The 22939-nt window shown below is 37.7% G+C and overlaps 1 protein-coding gene across 1 annotated transcript in view; it reads right to left on the bottom strand.

The window, feature by feature from the left end:
* mycbp2 (MYC binding protein 2) overlaps nt 1-22939 on the bottom strand; it is a 412376-nt gene that overhangs the window by 273944 nt on the left and 115493 nt on the right. The window contains 8 exon segments of the mRNA XM_051926880.1: nt 2271-2378; nt 2892-2978; nt 6031-6055; nt 6057-6119; nt 6121-6178; nt 13916-14001; nt 14003-14050; nt 14052-14125. Of these exon segments, the coding sequence (XP_051782840.1) occupies nt 2271-2378; nt 2892-2978; nt 6031-6055; nt 6057-6119; nt 6121-6178; nt 13916-14001; nt 14003-14050; nt 14052-14125 (549 nt within the window).

The following is a 22939-nucleotide window of genomic DNA, read 5'->3' as shown; positions in this document are numbered from 1 at the left end:
TGAGTTGATGAACAGATGGCCGGACATTCTCCTTCAGGATATTTTGGTAGACAGTAGAATTCATGGTTCCATCTATCACAGCAAGCCTTCCAGGTCCTGAACCAGCAAAACAACCCCAGACCATCACACTACCACCACCATATTTTACTGTTGGTATGATGTTCTTTTTCTGAAATGCTGTGTTTCCTTTTACGCCAGATGTAACGGGACATTTGCCTTCCAAAAAATTTCAACTTTTGACTCATCAGTCCACAAGGTATTGTCCCAAAAGTCTTGGCAATCATTGAAATGTTCTTAGCAAAATTGAGACGAGCCCTAATGTTCTTTTTGCTTAACAGTGGTTTGCGTCTTGGAAATCTGCCATGCAGGCCGTTTTTGCCCAGTCTCTTTCTTATGGTGGAGGCGTGAACACGGACCTTAATTGAGGCAAGTGAGGCCTGCAGTTCTTTAGACGTTGTCCTGGGGTCTTTTTGTGACCTCTCGGATGAGTCGTCTCTGCGCTCTTGGGGTAATTTTGGTTGGCCGGCCACTCCTGGGAAGGTTCACCACTGTTCCATGTTTTTGCCATTTGTGGATAATGGCTCTCACTGTGGTTCGCTGGAGTCCCAAAGCTTTAGAAATGGCTTTATAACCTTTACCAGACTGATAGATCTCAATTACTTCTGTTCTCATTTGTTCCTGAATTTCTTTGGATCTTGGCATGATGTCTAGCTTTTGAGGTGCTTTTGGTCTACTTCTCTGTGTCAGGCAGCTTCTATTTAAGTGATTTCTTGATTGAAACAGGTGTGTGCAGTAATCAGGCCTGGGGGTGGCTACGGAAATTGATCTCAGGTGTGATACACCACAGTTAGGTTATTTTTTAACAAGGGGGCAATTACTTTTTCACACACGGCCATGTAGGTTTGGATTTTTTTTTCTCCCTAAATAATAAACACCATCATTTAAAAAACTGCATTTTGTGTTTACTTGTGTTATATTTGACTAATGGTTAAATGTGTTTGATGATCAGAAACATTTTGTGTGACAAACATGCAAAAGAATAAGAAATCAGGAAGGGGGCAAATAGTTTTTCACACCACTGTACATACACACACGCGACAGAGAGAGAGAGAGAGAGAGAGAGACGCACATGCACGAGAGAGTGAGAGAGAGAGAGAGACGCACGCACACACACACGCACGCACGAGAGAGACGGGCGCACATGCGCTCAAACACACACACACACACACACACCAGAGAGGGCCAGCCACATAATCCACTGTAATCATCATGTTTTACAACAAAACAACTGAAAAATTGAACTTAGCAACAAAAAATTGACTACGCTCACGCTCGCAACTTGCAGTTCTTGTTGACGATTGATGCGTTTTTTTTTTTGCGGTAGAACGTCGGATAATACAGAAGGTTGGATAAGAGACTGTTGGATAAGCGAGACTCTACTGTATGTGGATTACACTTGTGAGAAGGTTGGATAAGAGACTGTTGGATAAGCGAGACTCTACCTGTATGTGGATTACACTTGTGATTTTATTTTTTTTCCCCCCCCACAATTAAGTCACTTTTAAGCATCACTATTTTTGACCTCATTCTGAAAAATGGGTAGATCTGCTATCTTTTGAAAGATTATCACAAATATCCAATCAAATTATAAGATTTATATAAAACAAATGTACAATAATCAAGCAGCCAGATGATTTGAAATAAAAATGAGGTCACTTGTTCTTTTATACAAGTGTAAAAACAGGAATGCAAAAAAAAAAAAAAAAAAAAAAAAAAAAGCATACAAAATCCACTATATTGTTCCTGGAAAAAGATAACTGTGCTCCTTTGCCGATATGGTATGGAAAAAGCAAAAACTGTTTTTAATTAAATATAAATTTACAGAGAAGATAGGTATAGATGTACGCATCATTATTAAACCTATTAATTTTTTCAACAGTTTACATTCTGCCAGATCTAAGCAAGTGAAAAACCCATGGACAGCCCTTTTCTCTCAATTTCATTACTAAAAAACCTGTATCAATAAGATAAAAGTAAGTCTACCTACACCAATGACACCAAACACAAGTGGGACAAGAGAGATGACCTTTTCAGTATATCTCTAAAAATCTCTCTTTCAGGTTAATGTACACCAAGTCAAATAAGAAAAAAAGAAGAAAAAATATATTTTTGTATCTTGTGCAGATCTTTAAAACAAAGACCCGGATGGAATAGATGACCTGGAGAGAGGGCACATGTCCCCTCCAGGGCAGTAAGGAAGACTAAAGTACCTTTATGTTTGTCCCGCTTATGCTTTAGTTGTGCTTGAAGGGGTCTTAGTCTGGCTAGGGCCTGCTCTCGATGGTTCATAAAAATGGGACCAGGAAATACAAGGGGGCCTGAGGAAAAAGAAACTTTCACATGCATGGGAAAGCTCACAAAAGGGAAATATGATCAATAAAATAAAGCAAAAGAAGAAAAAAGCCCAGAAAAATTCACATTCATGCAGTTGCAGTTTGTATGCACTAATTTTCATTTTACAGTCTACTTTTTTATTATTTTTATTAAAGGGCTAAATTGCAACTTAACTCTGATTTTAATGTTTAAACTTAAATGAACAGATACAAATTCTAATAAACTAAGCATCTAGCTTATTATTTGATAGTAATTGTCTAAACTTGTAAAGCCATATTCACTTTCACTTAATGTTCTTTGAAGTTCAAGGCTTCAATCTTGATAGTCAGGAATAATACAGAAGTGAAATGTAGGCAACAGTTTAGGGAGCCTTTTTTGTAAATAGATAAGGCTGCAAAATCTATGCCACTGAAAAAAAAGTCTATGCTCTCTCTGCAATACTCAATCATTACTATTCACAGTGTTTATTACTACTTCATTAATGAAAGACATTGTACCTCTGCCTTCCTCTAGTCTGTGTCTTCTATTAATTCTTTGTCTTTTTTCTTCCTGTCTTATTTGGATATGTTCTTCAATATTCACTCCTGGAAGAACAAAGACAGCTACAAATAAATTTGTGAATTCAAAATAATCAAAATTACTAAATCAAAGACAGAAATCAGTTTCATGAAAATTACCGCATATCATAGAAAGTGTACAAAAAAAATGACAAGGTTAAAGTAAACATAAAATGTAAAAATGAAGAAAGTGAATTAACAAAGAAGCAGTGAGAAAATAATCAGAATACTTAAGTTCCACGGCAATGATCAGTCAATGACTTTAAAATTGGTAATAGATGTACAACAATGTTCAACTCATATCTTGCCCCACAACAGGAAACCATAACTCGAAGTTTGCCCGTTTTCCACATGTCTGCACAGGGTTTCCTCAGGTGCTCTGGTTTCCCGCACACAGTCCAAAGACATGCAGGTCAGGTGAAATGAGATGCTAATTTGGCCTTGATGTGCATACCTGTATGTACAGTGGGGCAAAAAAGTATTTATTCAGCCACCAATTGTGCAAGTTCTCCCACTTAAAAAAGATGAGAGAGGCCTGTAATTTTCATCATAGGTATACCTCAACTATGAGAGACAAAATGAGAAAAAAATTCAGAAAAAATCACATTGTCTGATTTTAAAGAATTTATTTGCAAATTATGGTGGAAAATAAGTATTTGGTCACCTACAAACAAGCAAGATTTCTGGCTCTCACAGACCTGTAACTTCTTCTGTAAGAGGCTCCTCTGTCCTCCACTTGTTACCTGTATTAATGGCCCCTGTTTGAACTCGTTATCAATATAAAAGACACCTGTCCACAACCTCAAACAGTCACACTCCAAACTCCACTATGGCCAAGACCAAAGAGCTGTCAAAGGACACCAGAAACAAAATTGTAGACTTGCACCAGGCTGGGAAGACTGAATCTGCAATAGGTAAGCAGCTTGGTGTGAAGAAATCAACTGTGGGAGCAATTATTAGAAAATGGAAGACATACAAGACCACTGATAATCTCCTTCGATCTGGGACTCCACACAAGTTCTCACCCGTGGGGTCAAAATGATCACAAGAACGGTGAGCAAAAATCCCAGAACCACACGGGGGGGACCTAGTGAATGACCTGCAGAGAGCTGGGACCAAAGTAACAAAGGCTACCATCAGTAACACACATACGCCGCCAGGGACTCAAATCCTGCAGTGCCAGACGTGTCCCCATGCTTAAGCCAGTACATGTGCAGGCCCGTCTGAAGTTTGCTAGAGAGCATTTGGATGATCCAGAAGAGGATTGGGAGAATGTCATATGGTCAGATGAAACCAAAATAGAAACTTTTTGGTAAAAACTGAGTTGCATCCAAAGAACACCATACCTACTGTAAAGCATGGGGGTGGAAACATCATGCTTTAGGGCTGTTTTTCTGCAAAGAGACCAGGACGACTGATCCATGTAAAGGAAAGACTGAATGGGGCCATGTATCGTCAGATTTTGAGTTAAAACCTCCTTCCATCAGCAAGGGCATTGAAGATGAAATGTGGCTGGGTCTTTCAGCATGACAATGATCCCAAACACACCGCCCGGGTAACGAGGAGTGGCTTCGTAAGAAGCATTTCAAGGTCCTGGAGTGGCCTAGCCAGTCTCCGGATCTCAACCCCATAGAAAATCTTTGGAGGGAGTTGAAAGTCCGTGTTGCCCAGCGACAGCCCCAAAACATCACTGCTCTAGAGGAGATCTGCATGGAGGAATGGGCCAAAATACCAGCAACAGTGTGTGAAAACCTTGTGAAGACTTACAGAAAACTTTTGACCTCTGTCATTGCCAACAAAAGGTATATAACAAAGTATTGAGATGAACTTTTGTTATTGACCAAATGCTTTTTTTCCACCTTAATTTGCAAATAAATTCTTCAAAAATCAGACAATGTGATTTTCTGGATTTTTTTTCTCATTTTGTCTCTCATAGTTGAGGGTATACCTATGATGAAAATTTCAGGCCTCTCTCATCTTTTTAAGTGGGAGAACTTGCACAATTGGTGGCTGACTAAATACTTTTTTGCCCCACTGTATGTTCACCATGGCATGGGCTGGCACTTTAACCAAAGAACTATTCCTGCCTTACAGTCTGTGCTTTCTGGAATAGACTCCAGGCTTTACCACAAACCCTGCTCTGGATAAGCAGGTTTCGAAAATGGACAGACAGATTGATGATCTTACTGTTTATTTAGCTGGTCTTTTTTCCTTCTCTTATTCTGCATTAGAAAAGAGTAGTATTGTGATATTTGCATTTATACCAAATTCACAAATTTTCATATTTTTTCCATAGTTTCTAAGTTCTTAAAACTCTTGTCATTTTTTCTATTCAGTTTTTTCTGAATTCTGTGAAGTTTGTTCCCTTAATTAAATCCTAATAATGACAATTAACAAAGTGATCACCACTACAAATGACAAAGAATAATAAGGCATAACATCAGAAATTTCAAAACTAGGTCTGATAAATTTTACTGAAATGCAGCAAGAATTTTTATATATTATAATGAGTTAATTTTTTTTAACCTAAGTTTTTCATTATCATCAACATTGTGATTTTCATGGTTTTTTCAGATGTTCTCATTATTTACTAGTGACTAAGCTAATGTTAGGCTTTGCGGAGTTCTGTGTCCTGGTGTCTGCCCTCCTTACTGTAAACTGTCATTATTCAGGTACACCTTAGGGATCAAACTTCACAGAAAAAGGGGAAAAGAATAGGAAAATGGCAAAAAAGAGTTAAGAAATAAAGACTATGCAAAAATACAAATATTGCAAAACACCTTATAAAATCAAATCTCACACTTCTGACCTTTTCTAAAAGATAAATGAATTAAAAAAAAAACAACTAATTAAACAATTAAATCAATTAGAGAAATATTACTGGTAACAAATTTAGAAACCTACATACATGATTAAAAAAATTACAGATATGTACCACTGAAGGGCTTTTACACATGGATTTATTGCTCATAACAAATGTTAATGCACAGAAAATTTGGTCTGGCCTCTCAATATGAAAAATGTCATCTTATCTGCCATGGAAAGACTTATTTGAATGACCAAAACTATTTCTTTTTACCTAAAAGCAGATCTAAGGGAATCATTTTCCTTGACAGCATCACATATCCCCCTTTGTCTTGCCTCCTGTCCATCCAGTTCTCGTGCACAACGCTTTGCAGCAGCCACAGGCTGAGCATCCCGATTCACCTGAGCCACAACCACATATTCTAAGATCACATGCAATAAAAAAAGAACAGAACACAAAATTAAGCTTTGAAATAACCAGAGTAGATTGTTTATGATAACTGCTGTTACTGGGAGTTTCATAGGTAATATAACTTAAACTTGGTGTAAACAGCAAGATGCCTCTCCTCAACGGAGAGAGAACAAGAGCCTACATTAACGCAGACATGTGCAAGTTCAAATATATACACACACCCCTAATGAAAATCCTGCTTTGAAAAGTACTCCCCCTTAATATTTAATATCATTAAAAAAAAACTATAAAATCCAAAAATGTTTTGTTGAAAGGAATACACCTCTAAGCATTTAAACATTTAAAACAAATTTACCTGATTATGAAAACTAAGCTTTCCCCATGAACTGAAGAAACAGACTTTTTGACTAACAGAAGTCAAAAGATTTTTGAAGGGACTGAAGAATACTTTAAAATCAGTATGAAAATGGGGGACACAAAAAAGCAAAACTCAATCACAAAACACTATGCCCATACTAATTGTGGTATCACTATGTTTTACAGAACGGGAAAAAAAACAAAAAAAAAACAGTAAAACTATAATATGGTCTTAAAAATAACATATTGTATTATTCCCCTAGGAATCTGTAACAGTTTGAGCAATTTTGCAAGACAGAACCAAAAAACAAATATTAAACACTTGGAAAAATTGTGGTATTAGTACTCTAATAAATTTACACAAATATACATTTGTGAACACATGAAAGCTGACTAATTTGAATCTAGTTGTCTTCATTAGGCTCTGGGCCCAGGAACCAGTAGAGCAGCTTCAATGTACATTGATAAAGATTCTACAGCTGTTTGAAACTGTGGAATGAAGTACCACTGCACCTCCTCCAGACTGATCTTTCTCCTCTTTTGTTCTAACAGTTCCAAATCCTAGCTCCTCTACCCCTGAATGTGTTGAAAAATCTGAGTGTGATAGGTCTGTTCCATTTTTTTTTTTTTTTAGTTGATGCTCAGATTGGCTATTCCCTTTCAGAGCTATGTTTGACTGGTTCTTCCATACTTACACTTTCTGCTCAATTTTGTGCTGTTTGATCAGAAAGATTGACTGGTTGTTCCATTTTTTTTCCTGCATCTTTCACCGTTTAAAGTAACACTCTTGTTTTTCTTATTGAGGTGCGCTCCTACAGTATTCATCTTGTCTGCCACATTACGGATTAGTTTCATTTACCTTAAGAGTAACTTAAAAGTCTGACCTACAGTGGTGTGAAAAACTATTTGCCCCCTTCCTGATTTCTTATTCTTTTGCATGTTTGTCACACAAAATGTTTCTGATCATCAAACACATTTAACCATTAGTCAAATATAACACAAGTAAACACAAAATGCAGTTTTTAAATGATGGTTTTTATTATTTAGGGAGAAAAAAAATCCAAACCTACATGGCCCTGTGTGAAAAAGTAATTGCCCCCTTGTTAAAAAATAACCTAACTGTGGTGTATCACACCTGAGTTCAATTCCGTAGCCACCCCCAGGCCTGATTACTGCCACACCTGTTTCAATCAAGAAATCACTTAAATAGGAGCTGCCTGACACAGAGAAGTAGACCAAAAGCACCTCAAAAGCTAGACATCATGCCAAGATCCAAAGAAATTCAGGAACAAATGAGAACAGAAGTAATTGAGATCTAATCAGTCTGGTAAAGGTTATAAAGCCATTTCTAAAGTTTGGGACTCCAGCGAACCACAGTGAGAGCCATTATCCACAAATGGCAAAAACGTGGAACAGTGGTGAACCTTCCCAGGAGTGGCCGGCCGACCAAAATTACCCCAAGTGCGCAGAGACGACTCATCCGAGAGGTCACAAAAGACCCCAGGACAACGTCTAAAGAACTGCAGGCCTCACTTGCCTCAGTTAAGGTCAGTGTTCACGACTCCACCATAAGAAAGAGACTGGGCAAAAACGGCCTGCATGGCAGATGTCCAAGACGCAAACCACTATTAAGCAAAAAGAACATTAAGGCTCGTCTCAATTTTGCTAAGAAACATCTCAATGATTGCCAAGACTTTTGGGAAAATACCTTGTGGACTGATGAGACAAAAGTTGAACTTTTTGGAAGGCAAATGTCCCGTTACATCTGGCGTAAAAGGAACACAGCATTTCAGAAAAAGAACATCATACCAACAGTAAAATATGGTGGTGTGGTGTGATGGTCTGGGGTTCTTTTGCTGCTTCAGGACCTGGAAGGCTTGCTGTGATAGATGGAACCATGAATTCTACTGTCTACCAAAAAATCCTGAAGGAGAATGTCCGGCCATCTGTTCGTCAACTCAAGCTGAAGCGATCTTGGGTGCTGCAAACAGGACAATGACCCAAAAACACAGCAAATCCACCTCTGAATGGCTGAAGAAAAAACAAAATGAAGACTTTGGAGTGGCCTAGTCAAAGTCCTGACCTGAATCCAATTGAGATGCTATGGCATGACCTTAAAAAGGCGGTTCATGCTAGAAAACCCTCAAATAAAGCTGAATTACAACAATTTTGCAAAGATGAGTGGGCCAAAATTCCTCCAGAGCGCTGTAAAAGACTCATTGCAAGTTATCGCAAACGCTTGATTGCAGTTATTGCTGCTAAGGGTGGCCCAACCAGTTATTAGGTTCAGGGGGCAATTACTTTTTCACACAGGGCCATGTAGGTTTGGATTTTTTTTTCTCCCTAAATAATAAAAACCACCATTTAAAACTGCATTTTGTGTTTACTTGTGTTATATTTGACTAATGGTTAAATGTGTTTGATGATCAGAAACATTTTGTGTGACAAACATGCAAAAGAATAAGAAATCAGGAAGGGGGCAAATAGTTTTTCACACCACTGTAGTCCTACATATACTTAATAAATTTAGACCAATTTCAAATTTTCCCTTAAATATTTGAAAAAAAAAGGTCACCAATCAGATTCAGCCTCACTCAAACATCATAATTTATTTAAGAAATTCCAGTCCAGCTTCTGCACCGGTCATAGCACAGAAAAGGCACTACACATGTTGTAAACAACATTTTGATATCCTCTGATGAAGAAAATTCCATGGTAATTATGTTGTTGGATTTAAGAGTAGTCCTGACTACGTGCATGTCTCTGTTGTCCATCCATCGGCTGAAGTACGTTTATTCTGCTTTGCTAATTGTGTAGTACTGAGAAAAGCGCTATATAAATGTAATGAATTATTATTATTTTGCAACTATGCCTGCTAGTCCCACCTCCAGGCAGGGAGCCAAGAATTGCCCATATACGGTCAGAGTGAGGCAGGTGGGGGCCATGTGAATTTCCTGATCACCAGGCTTGGACCCTTTCAGCTAGGGTGGCTGCAACTGGGCATGGTAAGTCAGGGAGCCAGTGAATTCAATGACTGGTTTGGGTATTTTTTTTCAGTGAGAACGTCTAACATTTGGTATGTAACGTTAGTATTGGAATTGCTGTCTGGCAATGCTCCATAGTCTCCTAAAATAGCTCTACTACTTTGATAACTAGAGTAAAGGAATACTGAAGGTACAATGAGTTACACCTTTATAATTCCCTTCAAAGTCAATTAAGGGCCATTTGTGCTTTGTGAATGATTGAACTACTATTAGATTAGGAATGCTTAAAGAGAATAACTGAAATATCTTTGTATTTACTGGAAATTGGAAAAGAAAGCTACATAGCACAGTCTAAAGAGTAATAAATAATGAATGAAAAATGATTAAAATTTCAAATAATAATAATAAAGTGAAAGTGTATTTGCATATTCATATTTAGCAATGAAGTACACGGTTTTGTTCTTTCTGGGCACATACAGTGGGGCAAAAAAGTATTTAGTCACACCAATTGTGCAAGTTCTCCCACTTAAAAAGATGAGAGAGGCCCTGTAATTTTCATCATAGGTATACCTCACCTATGAAGACAAAATGAGAAAAAAAATCCAGAAAATCACATTGTCTGATTTTTAAAGAATTTATTTGCAAATTATGGTGGAAATAAGTATTTGGTCACCTACAAACAAGCAAATTTCTGGCTCTCACAGACCTGTAACTTCTTCTGTAAGAGGCTCCTCTGTCCTCCACTTGTTGCCTGTATTAATGGCACCTGTTTGAACTCGTTATCAATATAAAAGACACCTGTCCACAACCTCAAACAGTCACACTCCAAACTCCACTATGGCCAAGACCAAAGAGCTGTCAAAGGACACCAGAAACAAAATTGTAGACCTGCACCAGGCTGAGAAGACTGAATCTGCAATAGGTAAGCAGCTTGGTGTGAAGAAATCAACTGTGGGAGCGATTATTAGAAAATGGAAGACATATAGACCACTGATAATCTCCCTCGATCTGGGGCTCCACGCAAGATCTCACCCCGTGGGGTCAAAATGATCACAAGAACGGTGAGCAAAAATCCTAGAACCACACAATCGGGGGTGACCTAGTGAATGACCTGCAGAAAGCTGGGACCAAAGTAATAAAGGCTACCATCAGTAACACACTACGCCGCCAGGGACTCAAATCCTGCAGTGCCAGACGTGTCCCCCTGCTTAAGCCAGTACATGTGCAGGCCCGTCTGAAGTTTGCTAGAGAGCATTTGGATGATCCAGAGAGGATTGGGGAATGTCATATGGTCAGATGAAACCAAAATAGAACTTTTTGGTAAAAACTCTACTCGTCGTGTTTGGAGGAGAAAGAATGCTGAGTTGCATCCAAAGAACACCATACCTACTGTAAAGCATGGGGGTGGAAACATCATGCTTTGGGGCTGTTTTTCTGCAAAGGGACCAGAACGACTGATCCATGTAAAGGAAAGAATGAATGGGGCCATGTATCGTCAGATTTTGAGTTAAAACCTCCTTCCATCAGCAAGGGCATTGAAGATGAAATGTGGCTGGGTCTTTCAGCATGACAATGATCCCAAACACACCGCCCGGGTAACGAAGGAGTGGCTTCGTAAGAAGCATTTCAAGGTCCTGGAGTGGCCTAGCCAGTCTCCAGATCTCAACCCCACAGAAAATCTTTGGAGGGAGTTGAAAGTCCGTGTTGCCCAGCGACAGCCCCAAAACATCATTTCTCTAGAGGAGATCTACATGGAGGAATGGGCCAAAATACCAGCAACAGTGTGTGAAAACCTTGTGAAGACTTACAGAAAACGTTTCACCTCTGTCATTGCCAACAAAGGGTATATAACAAAGTATTGAGATGAACTTTTGTTATTGACCAAATGCTTTTTTTCCACCATAATTTGCAAATAAATTCTTCAAAAATCAGACAATGTGATTTTCTGGATTTTTTTTTCTCATTTTGTCTCTCATAGTTGAGGTATACCTATGATGAAAATTTCAGGCCTCTCTCATCTTTTTAAGTGGGAGAACTTGCACAATTGGTGGCTGACTAAATACTTTTTTGCCCCACTGTACACCATCAGCATGGCACTGCCAGATCTAAACACTAGCTTGGCAACTAGCTTGCATACTGAAGTGACTTTAGCAGCAGGTGGAAGTCCCATTTTACTTAGGGTCCCAAGCAGAGTCTTGCTGCAGTGTAACAGTCTATTAGCCGGCGAAAGCGTTGTGAAGAAGCTGTCTGTTGTTACAGTTCTGCCTTTGTCCAGAAACAGCTCCATAAGCTTTATGACCACAGAATTGGAAAGTCTTTGCCCTGGGTTGTAACTCGATTCTCAACAAAACGTTGCCAGATGTCAGAAATTGCAGCAAATTTCTCGTTTTTCACACATACTGCACGGTGTGTCTTTGTTGTCAAAGCTTAAATGCCACATGATAGTCTGATAGCAGTCACAGGACAGCATTATCTTTGATTGCCGGTACAACAAATAGTTATGAGCAGGCATCAACCACAGCAGCAACTCTGGTCATTGCTGCTCTCGTGAAAAGAATGGAGATAAATGTCATCAACTCAGAGACGGAGAGGCAAGTTTGCTGTATCACATGAACGTCACTGACAGAATAAAACTGAATAATAAAGAAAAAAAAAAATTATGGTTTCATTGGGGGAAACGTTTTATGTCAACACTGGGCTAAACTCAGGTCACTAGCCATTACTGAATACCCACTGTCAAAATCATGTGACAAAAAAAAATATCCAAAAATGATGCACAAAAAAGGCAACATTAGAGAATGTTTTTTGGTACTTACATTTGATACTTATAAACTGATTACATTTCTACCACCACAACTTGTATTAAAGTTTGGGTAAAATTATCTTCAGTTCTTTTTTTATTTTTTCAAATCAAGTATACACGACTACTTTGTATGCAGAGGAATTTCGATGTTATGGCTGTTATATTTGTGTATTTTATGTATTAAAGACACAAACCACACACAGTAGAAAGTACACCTCACTGAAGGGTTACTTTCTACCCTGTTACAATGTAACAATGAGTAGAAAACAGACTATACATTGCATTATAGCTTTTTCACTGAAGAAACAAATTGTCTCCATATTTTTCAGGTAATGGCCTAACACTTGCACATGCTATTTTCCTGGTGTTAATACAAAATACACTGTATTAAATTTATCCCGTTTTTTTGCATGTGTGCGTGCCCTGCACTGGACAGGCACCTTATTCAGGGCAACTTCCTACCTTGGTGCAATGGAACTGATCCATAACCATAAACTGGATTAAATGTGTTCAAAAATGAACAGATTAATTTCTTCTTACTATCATTGTTTTATGCTCAACAGTGTCTGTAAAAGTATGCAATGCAAATACTTTTCATAGAAAAATGCATAAAATGTTATTTGAACACACAATAATTCCATGAAAGGCAGAAGCAAGTGAATCATTTTAAAAAAAGCATTACTGTAAACTGTAAGAAATATTTTCATATATTGAAAATACAAAAAGCAGTTATAAAATCTCAAATTTTCTCTGAAAGCTATACAAAATTAAACAGTGGGAACACCAAGATTTCAAAGATTACTGTAGCAATTAAATTAAACATTTTCAGGCACAGTGTTTTTTTTTTTCATATCTGTCCAAAACACACACCTGGTTTTAACTGGAAACAATCTTAACACACAGCAGGTTACATTTTAACTACCCATGGTACTCAAAGGAAAGTGTGTACAAGTCCAAATGAACAAAGATCTTTGTATACCAATGATCAGTTTTCATCAATTACATTTTGGATGATTTAAACAAAACATTCTAATTAGAAAAGACTATTAAAAAATTATGCAAGATCACGAGGAATGACTTATAATTAAAAACACTTGAAATTGTTAAAATTATTAATTTTTTATAAAGAAACTGGAACAATGTTTGAGTGAAACAATATCTACCAATATAAAACAGTACGTGTCTAGTCCCCCTGAATAACCTGATTGGTCAGTTTGGCTTTGGTAATGTGTGAGACACACAAAAGGAGGAGGAGAGAAAAGGAATTTGAGGCCATGCTGAGAGGAGTCTCCTTCAAAGACTTCAAGTATGAAACTAGACCAGAGTTGAGAAAGGTGCCTCTGAAATTATGACGGAGTCTGAAAAGTATGCTATATGGGAATGTGCTCAAGAAAATGAGTGCCTGTGAAGAGGACATTTGGAAAGGCACTGAAGGTACATGCAGAGCAAGAGATTGCAAATATTTTTTAATCGTTCTTTACCGGTCTTTGACATGAACCATGGCTAGTATTAATATGAAATTATCATTGAGTTAATCAGTTAAATAATTTTCAAGATAACTGTATTAATCAAGTTTACCAAAGCTCTACAAGAAATAACTCACCCTCCAGGGACTCTGTCTGGACGGCCACTACTCACACAGCTGGCTCCATAGCCAGTGCAGTCCCCACATACTGTGCAAACCATACTACTGGTCTAGCTTCCATTTGTGCATTCCTGGAGGACACATCATGGATTTCCTCTTCTTTGTCATCTACTTCTTCCTCCAAATCTTCATCCATTGCTGTTGCCATGTTTTCTACTCCAAAACCCTGTGTAGAAAGAGAGTGTTGTTATATTAATTTATGCTTTACTAACGTCAGAGGTATGATTCTTCATATCTTACTAGCACAGATCTGATAACAAATCAAAGTAAAGGCAACAATAGAAGAAAAAAAACAGCAGCAGAATTCAGATTACTATACAGTACATATAAGATACATTTTATGCAAATACCCTTAAATTAAAAGCAATTTATGATAAAGTACATGTAAAACAGAGGCCACAGTTCAAGGAAGGACCTAATAAATTTAAAAATATATTTTGCCTTCCAAAGATGGTGGTCAAGTGTTACTCAGGCCAAGGAGAACAGTAGTTTATTTTTCTCTTAAATCTTTTAAACTTGCAGGGAACACTACATCTTTAATCAGTGTTCACGAATGTTATTAGTTCCAGATTTCTACATTATTCACAACCTAAAATCAGTGCACTACCAATTGTCTTAGTCATACCAAGGTAACCAAGTAGTGCCAGATTAAATTAAAAAATTCCTTTACTTAGTACCTTATTTATAAGTAAAGCTTGTATTTATATGCACATTTTTTATAATATATTTTTTTTTATTTATCAGATGCAACATTCTGCAAATATAGTTTAAACAGCTACTACTACATCCAAATACACAGTATAAGGTGAAGAACATTAATTATGTTAAAATTAAGTGAATGCGTACAGTATCTTCTGTAATTGTCATGGCCTGCTATCTAAACTGTATTTTTTCCAGCTTTAACATGACATTGTATTTCACATGGTTTGGATGTCCAGCTTTATTTCCTTTGACTTTTACTTTTTTTTTTTTTTTTAAATCACCAGATTATAAAGAATTTTATAAGTAATAACTGCAGATTATATCAATAACTGATTAGTCATTATTCTTAATAAATTAACATTCATTTCTTGATAAGAGAAATACTCCTCATTGTATTACATTTGTGCAAGAACATACCTTGAGAAAGCCTGTGTTGGAATCTACCCTTCTACTGATTCTGCATGATGCCAAGGCCAGCTCTAGCCTTCCATCACCACATAATTATCTGTCCTAATACCTAGTTTAATATAACTGTTGTTTTTCACTTAACATACTGTTTCTCATCTGTTAGTTTATAAATTTCTCCTTTTGCAACATCTGCAGAACAGACTATGTTTACAATAAACACCTGGATCATCCAGGTGGTTCTGGCAAATTTGATGTGAATAGAAATTTTCTTCTTCTAAGCAGATTTTGTTTCCCTTATTCTGCTCTATAGTCTTTAACTTAGTTTTCTTTGTAGCCTTCTGGAGTATTGAACTCCTTGTTCTCAGAAAGTGATCTTCTTTCACTACCACCCTTCGGATGAGAAGTAAGGTTACTAAATTTGCAAATAGTTCTTTAAAATAATTGAGTCACCCTTTCCAGCTTAGGCATAGTTCAGTTCCATGAACAATTTTTATGAAGAGCATATTCAGACATAACACTAGAGTTTCTGTTTCTTGAAGAGGGAGGGGTAAAAACTCATGTCTAGAGCTGTATTCCATTTTTCACAGCAGCATATCGGCATCTCCAACTCTCTTGAAGGGGGACCCCATGCTCCCAACATGTCCAATAAATGTACGTATATCATAGTGATCAAAACTATGAGGGGGTCCCAAGTGCTTGATTAAGAAATTGTGAAAAAATCTTCAAAACATTGGGAGGACCACTGAGGAGCCAACAAACATGTAAGAGTACTTGCATTTATTTGTTTCCACTTTAGGCACTGTGAAGATTAATGGTCAAATGTATGTTGAGCCATATTTTTCTCTTTCATATATTATACATAATACATGTTTCTATGCCTCGAGGAAAATATATTTGACTCAGTATCATGTGATACTTCAGTCCAAATATAAATATAAAATATTATTTGTATATTTTGTAGATGGAATGCAAGTCCATTTTCAGGTCTGTAACAGGATTTCTGATGTGGAATTCATTAAGTAACATTACTCATTGTACCAAGTCCATGAAACCTGCTAAGAAGGAAGTCAAATTTAGTACACGACACTGTTCCCATTCACCATTTCCAAGAAACCCACGACAACTGCATGAGTCTTCGTCTTGGTCTGCAGTAGTTTAAAGCTCTGGGCCACAATACAACAGCCGAAAAGTTTGTCTCGTTACATCTGTGACTAAATTAGCACGGGATCATTCTCCGCTCATAGCATACTGCAACTAACCCAAACTGCTTTCTTTTGTTCTATATATTGGTTAAAGGACAGTTCAAAGAACTCATCAAAAGTTTAGAAAACACAGACTTCTTCGCAGGTAAAGGAAAGAAAAAACACATGATCCAAAGAATGTAGTTAATTACGAAGAGTTTATTGTGGTGAAAGGTTCAAATGGGAGATGAAGCAAGGATGCTGATGAGCAGAACGAATTTATAAGAAATAACACAATGAAAGAATTGTACTGGTTGCTGCTAGTTCCTGTTAACACAGTTGATGAAATACACTCTCATGTCCTGTGCATTCTTTCATGAGGTCGCTCTGAACCTTTCCTGATTCAGAAGACACCGCTGTACCCATCTGTTTCTCTCCCAACCAGGTTACCACACTACTTCAAGTTAACCAATGCATTCCCTCCAACTCTGTCATTCCTCTCCAGATGCTCACACCATGCCCATTGCTCCTGTTGGCAGTATACATTTATATAGCAAGCCTGCAATGTCACCCTCCTACGCCTATCTCTGTGTCGTGCTGCCACAAGCACAGTAGTTCACAGCCAAGCTGTTTTACTAGTAAAGCAAATCATTTACCAACAATGTTGGGGGAATGTTACCTTTAAAGGTCTTAGTTAAGATTATGCATTAGTTACAAAATAAAGAAGATATGCTATAGACTTACACACTATAAAATGAAATGCATTACAAATAGCGCGCTATTAATTTTTCTTCCTTTGCATAAAAATATGAACATGTCACTGGCCGGAATTTATCACTGAATCCTAAGTAAATCTTAGGAAATTGCAAAACTGACCAAAATCACAGCCAAACATGATAGTTTTATTTTATAAATACATTTAGTCCTTCAGGTGCTGTAAAGTAAATAACATCTACCCTTTTCTTTCTACCTCAAACATAACTCCCTGAAGATTTGTTGTATGGACACTAGATCACATGGTTTCAAAACACCTACAGACTCTTCAGGTTTCTGATATGCCAGGCACACACTGTGTGATTTTTTAGAAACTATGAGCAAGCGACTACTCACTGTGCCCAATAGAGTTGTCAGATGTTACAGTATATGGACTCAAAACTGTACAAGCATGTTTGGTTCAATTAACGTGCTGCAATGTGGATGCACAGATTGTATATGTACATGTCCTGACCAACAATTTTACCAATTAAAAAAAAAAAAAAAAAAAAACATCATGGCCACAGGCTTCTGAAAATGTCAACAAAGAAAAAGCTGTGTTTCCTGACCTTTGCTGTACTATGTTTTGAAACTAAATAAAGGTGTAACTGGACATGTTACTGGTCAAGGTGTGGACAATATATATATATGTCTATTTTACAGAGATAATTACAGTTATGCAGTCTATGTAAATTTACTGCTGTGTGTGTGTTTATTTTAGGACTCTTCCAGTAAAGGTTTCTTAAGATGCTTTTATCATTGGCTAGGATGGCCAGACAAGGACAGATCTGTTTTAAAGCATCACATCCTGTTTTATATCCATCGCCCCGGAATTGAACAAAATGTCCCATTTTCAAGAGGATGAAATGCAAACAGAAACAGGGACACCCTCCTCTCTCCCTCACATATGTGCATTTTTATAAGGTGAATAATACTCCATGGGGGACCCCACTTTGCTTTCGGACTTCGATTTTATGGGTATTTATACAAGATGCACAATACTTCATGGAAACCCCACCCCAACCCCTGGGACCTGAATTTTATTTGTATCTTGTACACATATTAATCTTGGATTAATACATGGTGCCCCCATTTTGGAACTATGACAATCTGGTTAGCCTACATGTGTCCCAGTTTCAGATTTTCAAAACTTGGTTACTCTGTTAATAGCCATTTAGTTGTATGTGTGTTACTTTATGATTGTTTAGATATTTTTAAATCAAAAATATGAAAGCCTGCATGACAATGTAATACCCAATGCACAATATACTGTGATCGAAGCACAATACATCTTTATTGTAACGTCAAAAAAAAATCAGGTTGTGAGACTGCTCACACTATTAAACAGCTGATTGAAATTTCTGACATAACAGAAATTCATCTGATTGCATTGAATTCAGCAATGTAACCCTCTCACACTGCACATGAAATGATGGCTGATGAAGCTGAAATGGTTTTAAAAAAAAAAAAAAAAAAATCCATCATGACTGCAAATCGGGCTTAAAATTCTGACAAACTATATGCGCAGGATTAGTGGACTGCAAGGAGTACACGGTTTTCCGTTTGGCTGTATGATTGTGTCATTCAATGGAGCACCCATACCACATTTGCTTCATGCCTCACACTAAGTGCTGCTGCAATAATCCCAGCTTCCTGTGACCCAAAACAGGGCAGATTAAATTTATCCCTAAGCGCATGCAGGATTAAACGTTGTGATGATCAGTACATATTGGCAGACATCCTGGCCAGAAATTGGATGTAGTAAGGTTCCCTACCTGGATGGGAGGCTAGCACTTGGAAGCCACGAGAAGGAAGGTGGGGTTCGTCCTGCCTTCCGGCAGAGTTGGACTGAGGAACAATACCCTTGTTGGGTTCTGTGGGTGCAGTCAGGGGAAGCTGCAGGGATCTGTGATATCTATTTTGTGGGGCTTCCACGGTGACCCAGAAATGCTTCCTACAGGCCAATACCCTGGCACCGGAAGTACTCCTGGGTCTAAGACAAAAAGGAGCAGCTCTGCCTTATCAACGAGACTCAGAGTCTGGTGGAAGATGACAAAGCTTGCCTAGGAGGAGTAGAGGAAAGGAAAATGAGAGAAGGTGTTTTTTTTGTATTTTGCTTGTGCAAATTGGGAAGTCTTTATATAAAGGTACTTATTTGTAATAAAACCTTTTATTTTAACCCAGGTCTGTGAGGATGTGGTCTAGATTTTGGAGTGCTGAAACACCCCTTGGTGGTCACAATGTATACCTATAACTTTTATTCAGTTCTTTTTACTTGACTGCATTGTACATAACAAATGAAGTCCTTCCTCACTAGCTGCCACCAAAAGACCGGGTCCATACACATGCGCAAAATTACACAACAGCACAAAACATTTGAAAAAGACAATACATATGTAAAATAATTGCACATTTTTTAATAAGCTTTCATAGTAACACATCTGTACATATTTGTCTCTTTAAAAATTTATCCTGTTTTCCAGAACTGGTTTTATTTTAAATTTTCACATTCAGCTTATTTGTAAGTGAGCCATTTTTTCATGGTACTGTGGTTAAAAATTTTGAGTATTGGCTTATCTGTAAACTTATATATTATTGCTCAAACGGCCACACAAGTAAAATGACTGCTGAAGGCCTGGAAGTAGCACTAAAATGATGGAAACTCTGGTGAAACCTAACAAATTTAAACAACAAACAATGACTTTAACAACAGATAAGACTACAATATTACTGTTTTCACCTTGCTACTTTCTAAACAGATAACTTTTAACATCTGTAATTAGGAGTATTTATTTTATTATTACATGCTTAAATGAAATACTAGTGGATACTGGCATTGTTTAAACATTTGCAAAACACCAGTTTAACGATTTCAAAATGTTTAAGGGAATGTTCGACTACTTATGTCAATGTCTGCACATGCCAATTTCAATTTGAAAACCACGTAGCAACTGAGCTCAACTGGATGGTAAAAGTACATCCAAATTCTTATGTCTAACCATTAGTATGTGAACAAAGAACTAAAAACAGTTGTTGTGTGTAAACGTCCAGACACTTTTTATTCAAGTGTTCAAAAGCAGGTTACATTCAATTTATGGTGTCCGCAGGTTGTGGTAGACAAGTAGTCACATATTGAAAAGAGGCTTAAATCTAATGTGGAAAGTTTTGATTTGATGTGTATTGTTGTTCACACTCTAAAAACAGATTTTTGTCACAAATGAGTGAAAAACACAAAAAGAGATGCCGTGTGAACGCAGCCTTAGAGGGATGGTCACCAATTTCATCCTTCAGTTGTACAAAAACGGAAAGATCTGGGTCAAGGTCAGGTTCATCTAGATTCAACCCTATACCAGCTCTTCAAAGAATCCAGCTCACAAGAGGATATGGCAAGATATAAATATACCTAGGGTGTCACGTTAAAAAAAAAAAAAAAATTTTTTTTTTGGAACTCAACGATGAATTTCCTCTTTAAACCTACATCACTTTTTACTACACCAAGACTAACAGAACCTGGTCATTAACCAACATCCTAGGTACCAAAGTATGTATATGGAGTATAATTTAATTACCTAAAAAAAAGTTTTGATGACCCATTAGGCTAGAGTTGTTAGATGTAGCTTTTCTAAAGGACCCTAGAGTCAAAACATCACATATCTCAAACAAAATTCAGAAACTAAAATGTAGATGGAGTCTGAATTTACACAAGGAACAATTGTTGACCCCACACTAACTGCTCAAGATTGCAACAGTATTATTACAAATTGCAATAGAAAAAATATGAAGGCTTACAAACATCTTCAAGAAGTCAGCATCTTCAACCAGAAATGCCTAAAGGTAAACTAATAAACCACTGAAAGACAGCAGAGGCATTTTTTTTTTTTAGAATCAACCCTGACAAGGTGGGAGATTAAATACCTAATTTGCCAAGGAATGGAATACTAAGCAATCTATGTACCAGACACAAGTTTCTCTGAAGGACCTTTAGCACAAAAAAGCAGAACAACAGAAAGCCAATTTTCATCATTCAAGACAGAGGAAGTTAAAATTTGTTCCTGTCACTGAAATTTTATATGCTTTAATTGAGTCTTTAAAATGTAATAAATTTTAGTGCAATCCTACTTTTAAGTAAAAAACAAAGTTTTAAGTCTGTATTTCTGTCATTTTGTAAGGAGGTAATTAAAGAGCAATTCTTACTTCACAGGTTGAATACCAACTTCATAGTTTGTTGATACATTAGTATATGGATAATCTGGCAAAGAAAAAAAATTATTTACTTAATTTACATTACTCAAATTAGGGTTACGTTAAAAATTAACATCAAAGAAAAATAAATGTGACAGCAATAACCTATAATCCTACATCAGACAGTGGTATTACTTTGATGCCAAATTGCCCAACCAGTCTCAGAAATTTGCCCTACAAATAAAATATATGTGTTGATGCAGCATGAGCCTGTTTCATTCATGATTTACTACGGTATTTGCAAATGTTGCCACATCAGAATGAGCTAATCTGTATCAAGATGTAAGAAAAAACACTAAGGCCAAGCCACTTGTATTTTACTCTGAATAAAGTGCGAGGCGGTGGGGGTGGGTGGGGTTTAAATTTATTAAAAATAAAAAAAACTGAGAAATCACATGTACATAACAGTGCATCCGGAAAGTATTCACAGCACATCACTTTTTCCATATTTTGTTATGTTACAGCCCTTATTCCAAAATGGATTTAATCATTTTTTCCTCAGAATTCTACATACAACACCCCATAATGACAACGTGGAAAAAGTTTCCTTGAGATTTTGCAAATTTATTAAAAATAAAAAAACTGAGAAATCACATGTATATAAGTATTTACAGTCTTTGCTCAATACTTTGTCGATGCACCTTTGGCAGCAATTACAGCCTCAAGTCTTTTTGAATATGATGCCACAACCTGGGCACACCTATCCTTGGCCAGTTTCGCCCATTCCTCTTTGCAGCACCTCTCAAGCTCCATCAGGTTGGATGGAAAGGGGGTGGGGAGAGTGTCGGTGCACAGCCATTTTAAGATCTCTCCAGAGATGTTCAATTGGATTCAAGTCTGGGCTCTGGCTGGGCCACTCAAGGACATTCACAGAGTTGTCCTGAAGCCACTCCTTTGATATCTTGGCTGTGTGCTTAGGGTCGTTGTCCTGCTGAAAGATGAACCGTCGCCCCAGTCTGAGGTCAAAAGCGATCTGGAGCAGGTTTTCATCCAGGATGTCTTTGTACATTGCTGCAGTCATCTTTCCCTTTACCCTGACTAGTCTCCCAGTCCCTGCCGCTGAAAAACATCCCCACAGTATGATGCTGCCACCACCAGGCTTCACCGTAGGGATGGTGCCAGGTTTCCTCCAAACGTGACGCCTGGCTTCACACCAAAGAGTTCAATCTTTGTCTCATCAGACCAGAGGATTTTCTTTCTCATGGTCTGAGAGTCCTTCAGGTGCCTTTTGGCAAACTTCAGGCGGGCTACCATGTGCCTTTTACTAAGGAGTGGCTTCCATCTGGCCACTCTACCATACAGGCCTGATTGGTGGATTGCTGCAGAGATGGTTGTCCTTCTGGAAGGTTCTCCTCTCTCCACAGAGGACCTCTGGAGCTCTGACAGAGTGACCATCGGGTTCTTGGTCACCTCCCTGACTAAGGCCCTTCTCCCCCGATCACTCAGTTTTAGATGGCTGGCCAGCTCTAGGAAGAGTCCTGGTGGTTTCGAACTTCTTCCACTTATGGATGATGGAGGCCACTGTGCTCATTGGGACTTTCAAAGCAGCAGAAATTTTTCTGTAACCTTCCCCAGATTTGTGCCTCGAGACAATCCTGTCTTGGAGGTCTACAGACAATTCCTTTGACTTCGTGCTTGGTTTGTGCTCTGACATGAACTGTCAACTGTGGGACCTTATATAGACAGGTGTGTGCCT

The sequence above is a fragment of the Erpetoichthys calabaricus genome, chromosome 4, assembly GCF_900747795.2.
Source record: "Erpetoichthys calabaricus chromosome 4, fErpCal1.3, whole genome shotgun sequence".
In the NCBI taxonomy this organism is placed as follows: domain Eukaryota; kingdom Metazoa; phylum Chordata; class Cladistia; order Polypteriformes; family Polypteridae; genus Erpetoichthys; species Erpetoichthys calabaricus.
The sequence above is the reverse complement of the archived record's forward strand: the minus strand, read 5'-3'. Positions and strand labels throughout refer to the sequence as shown.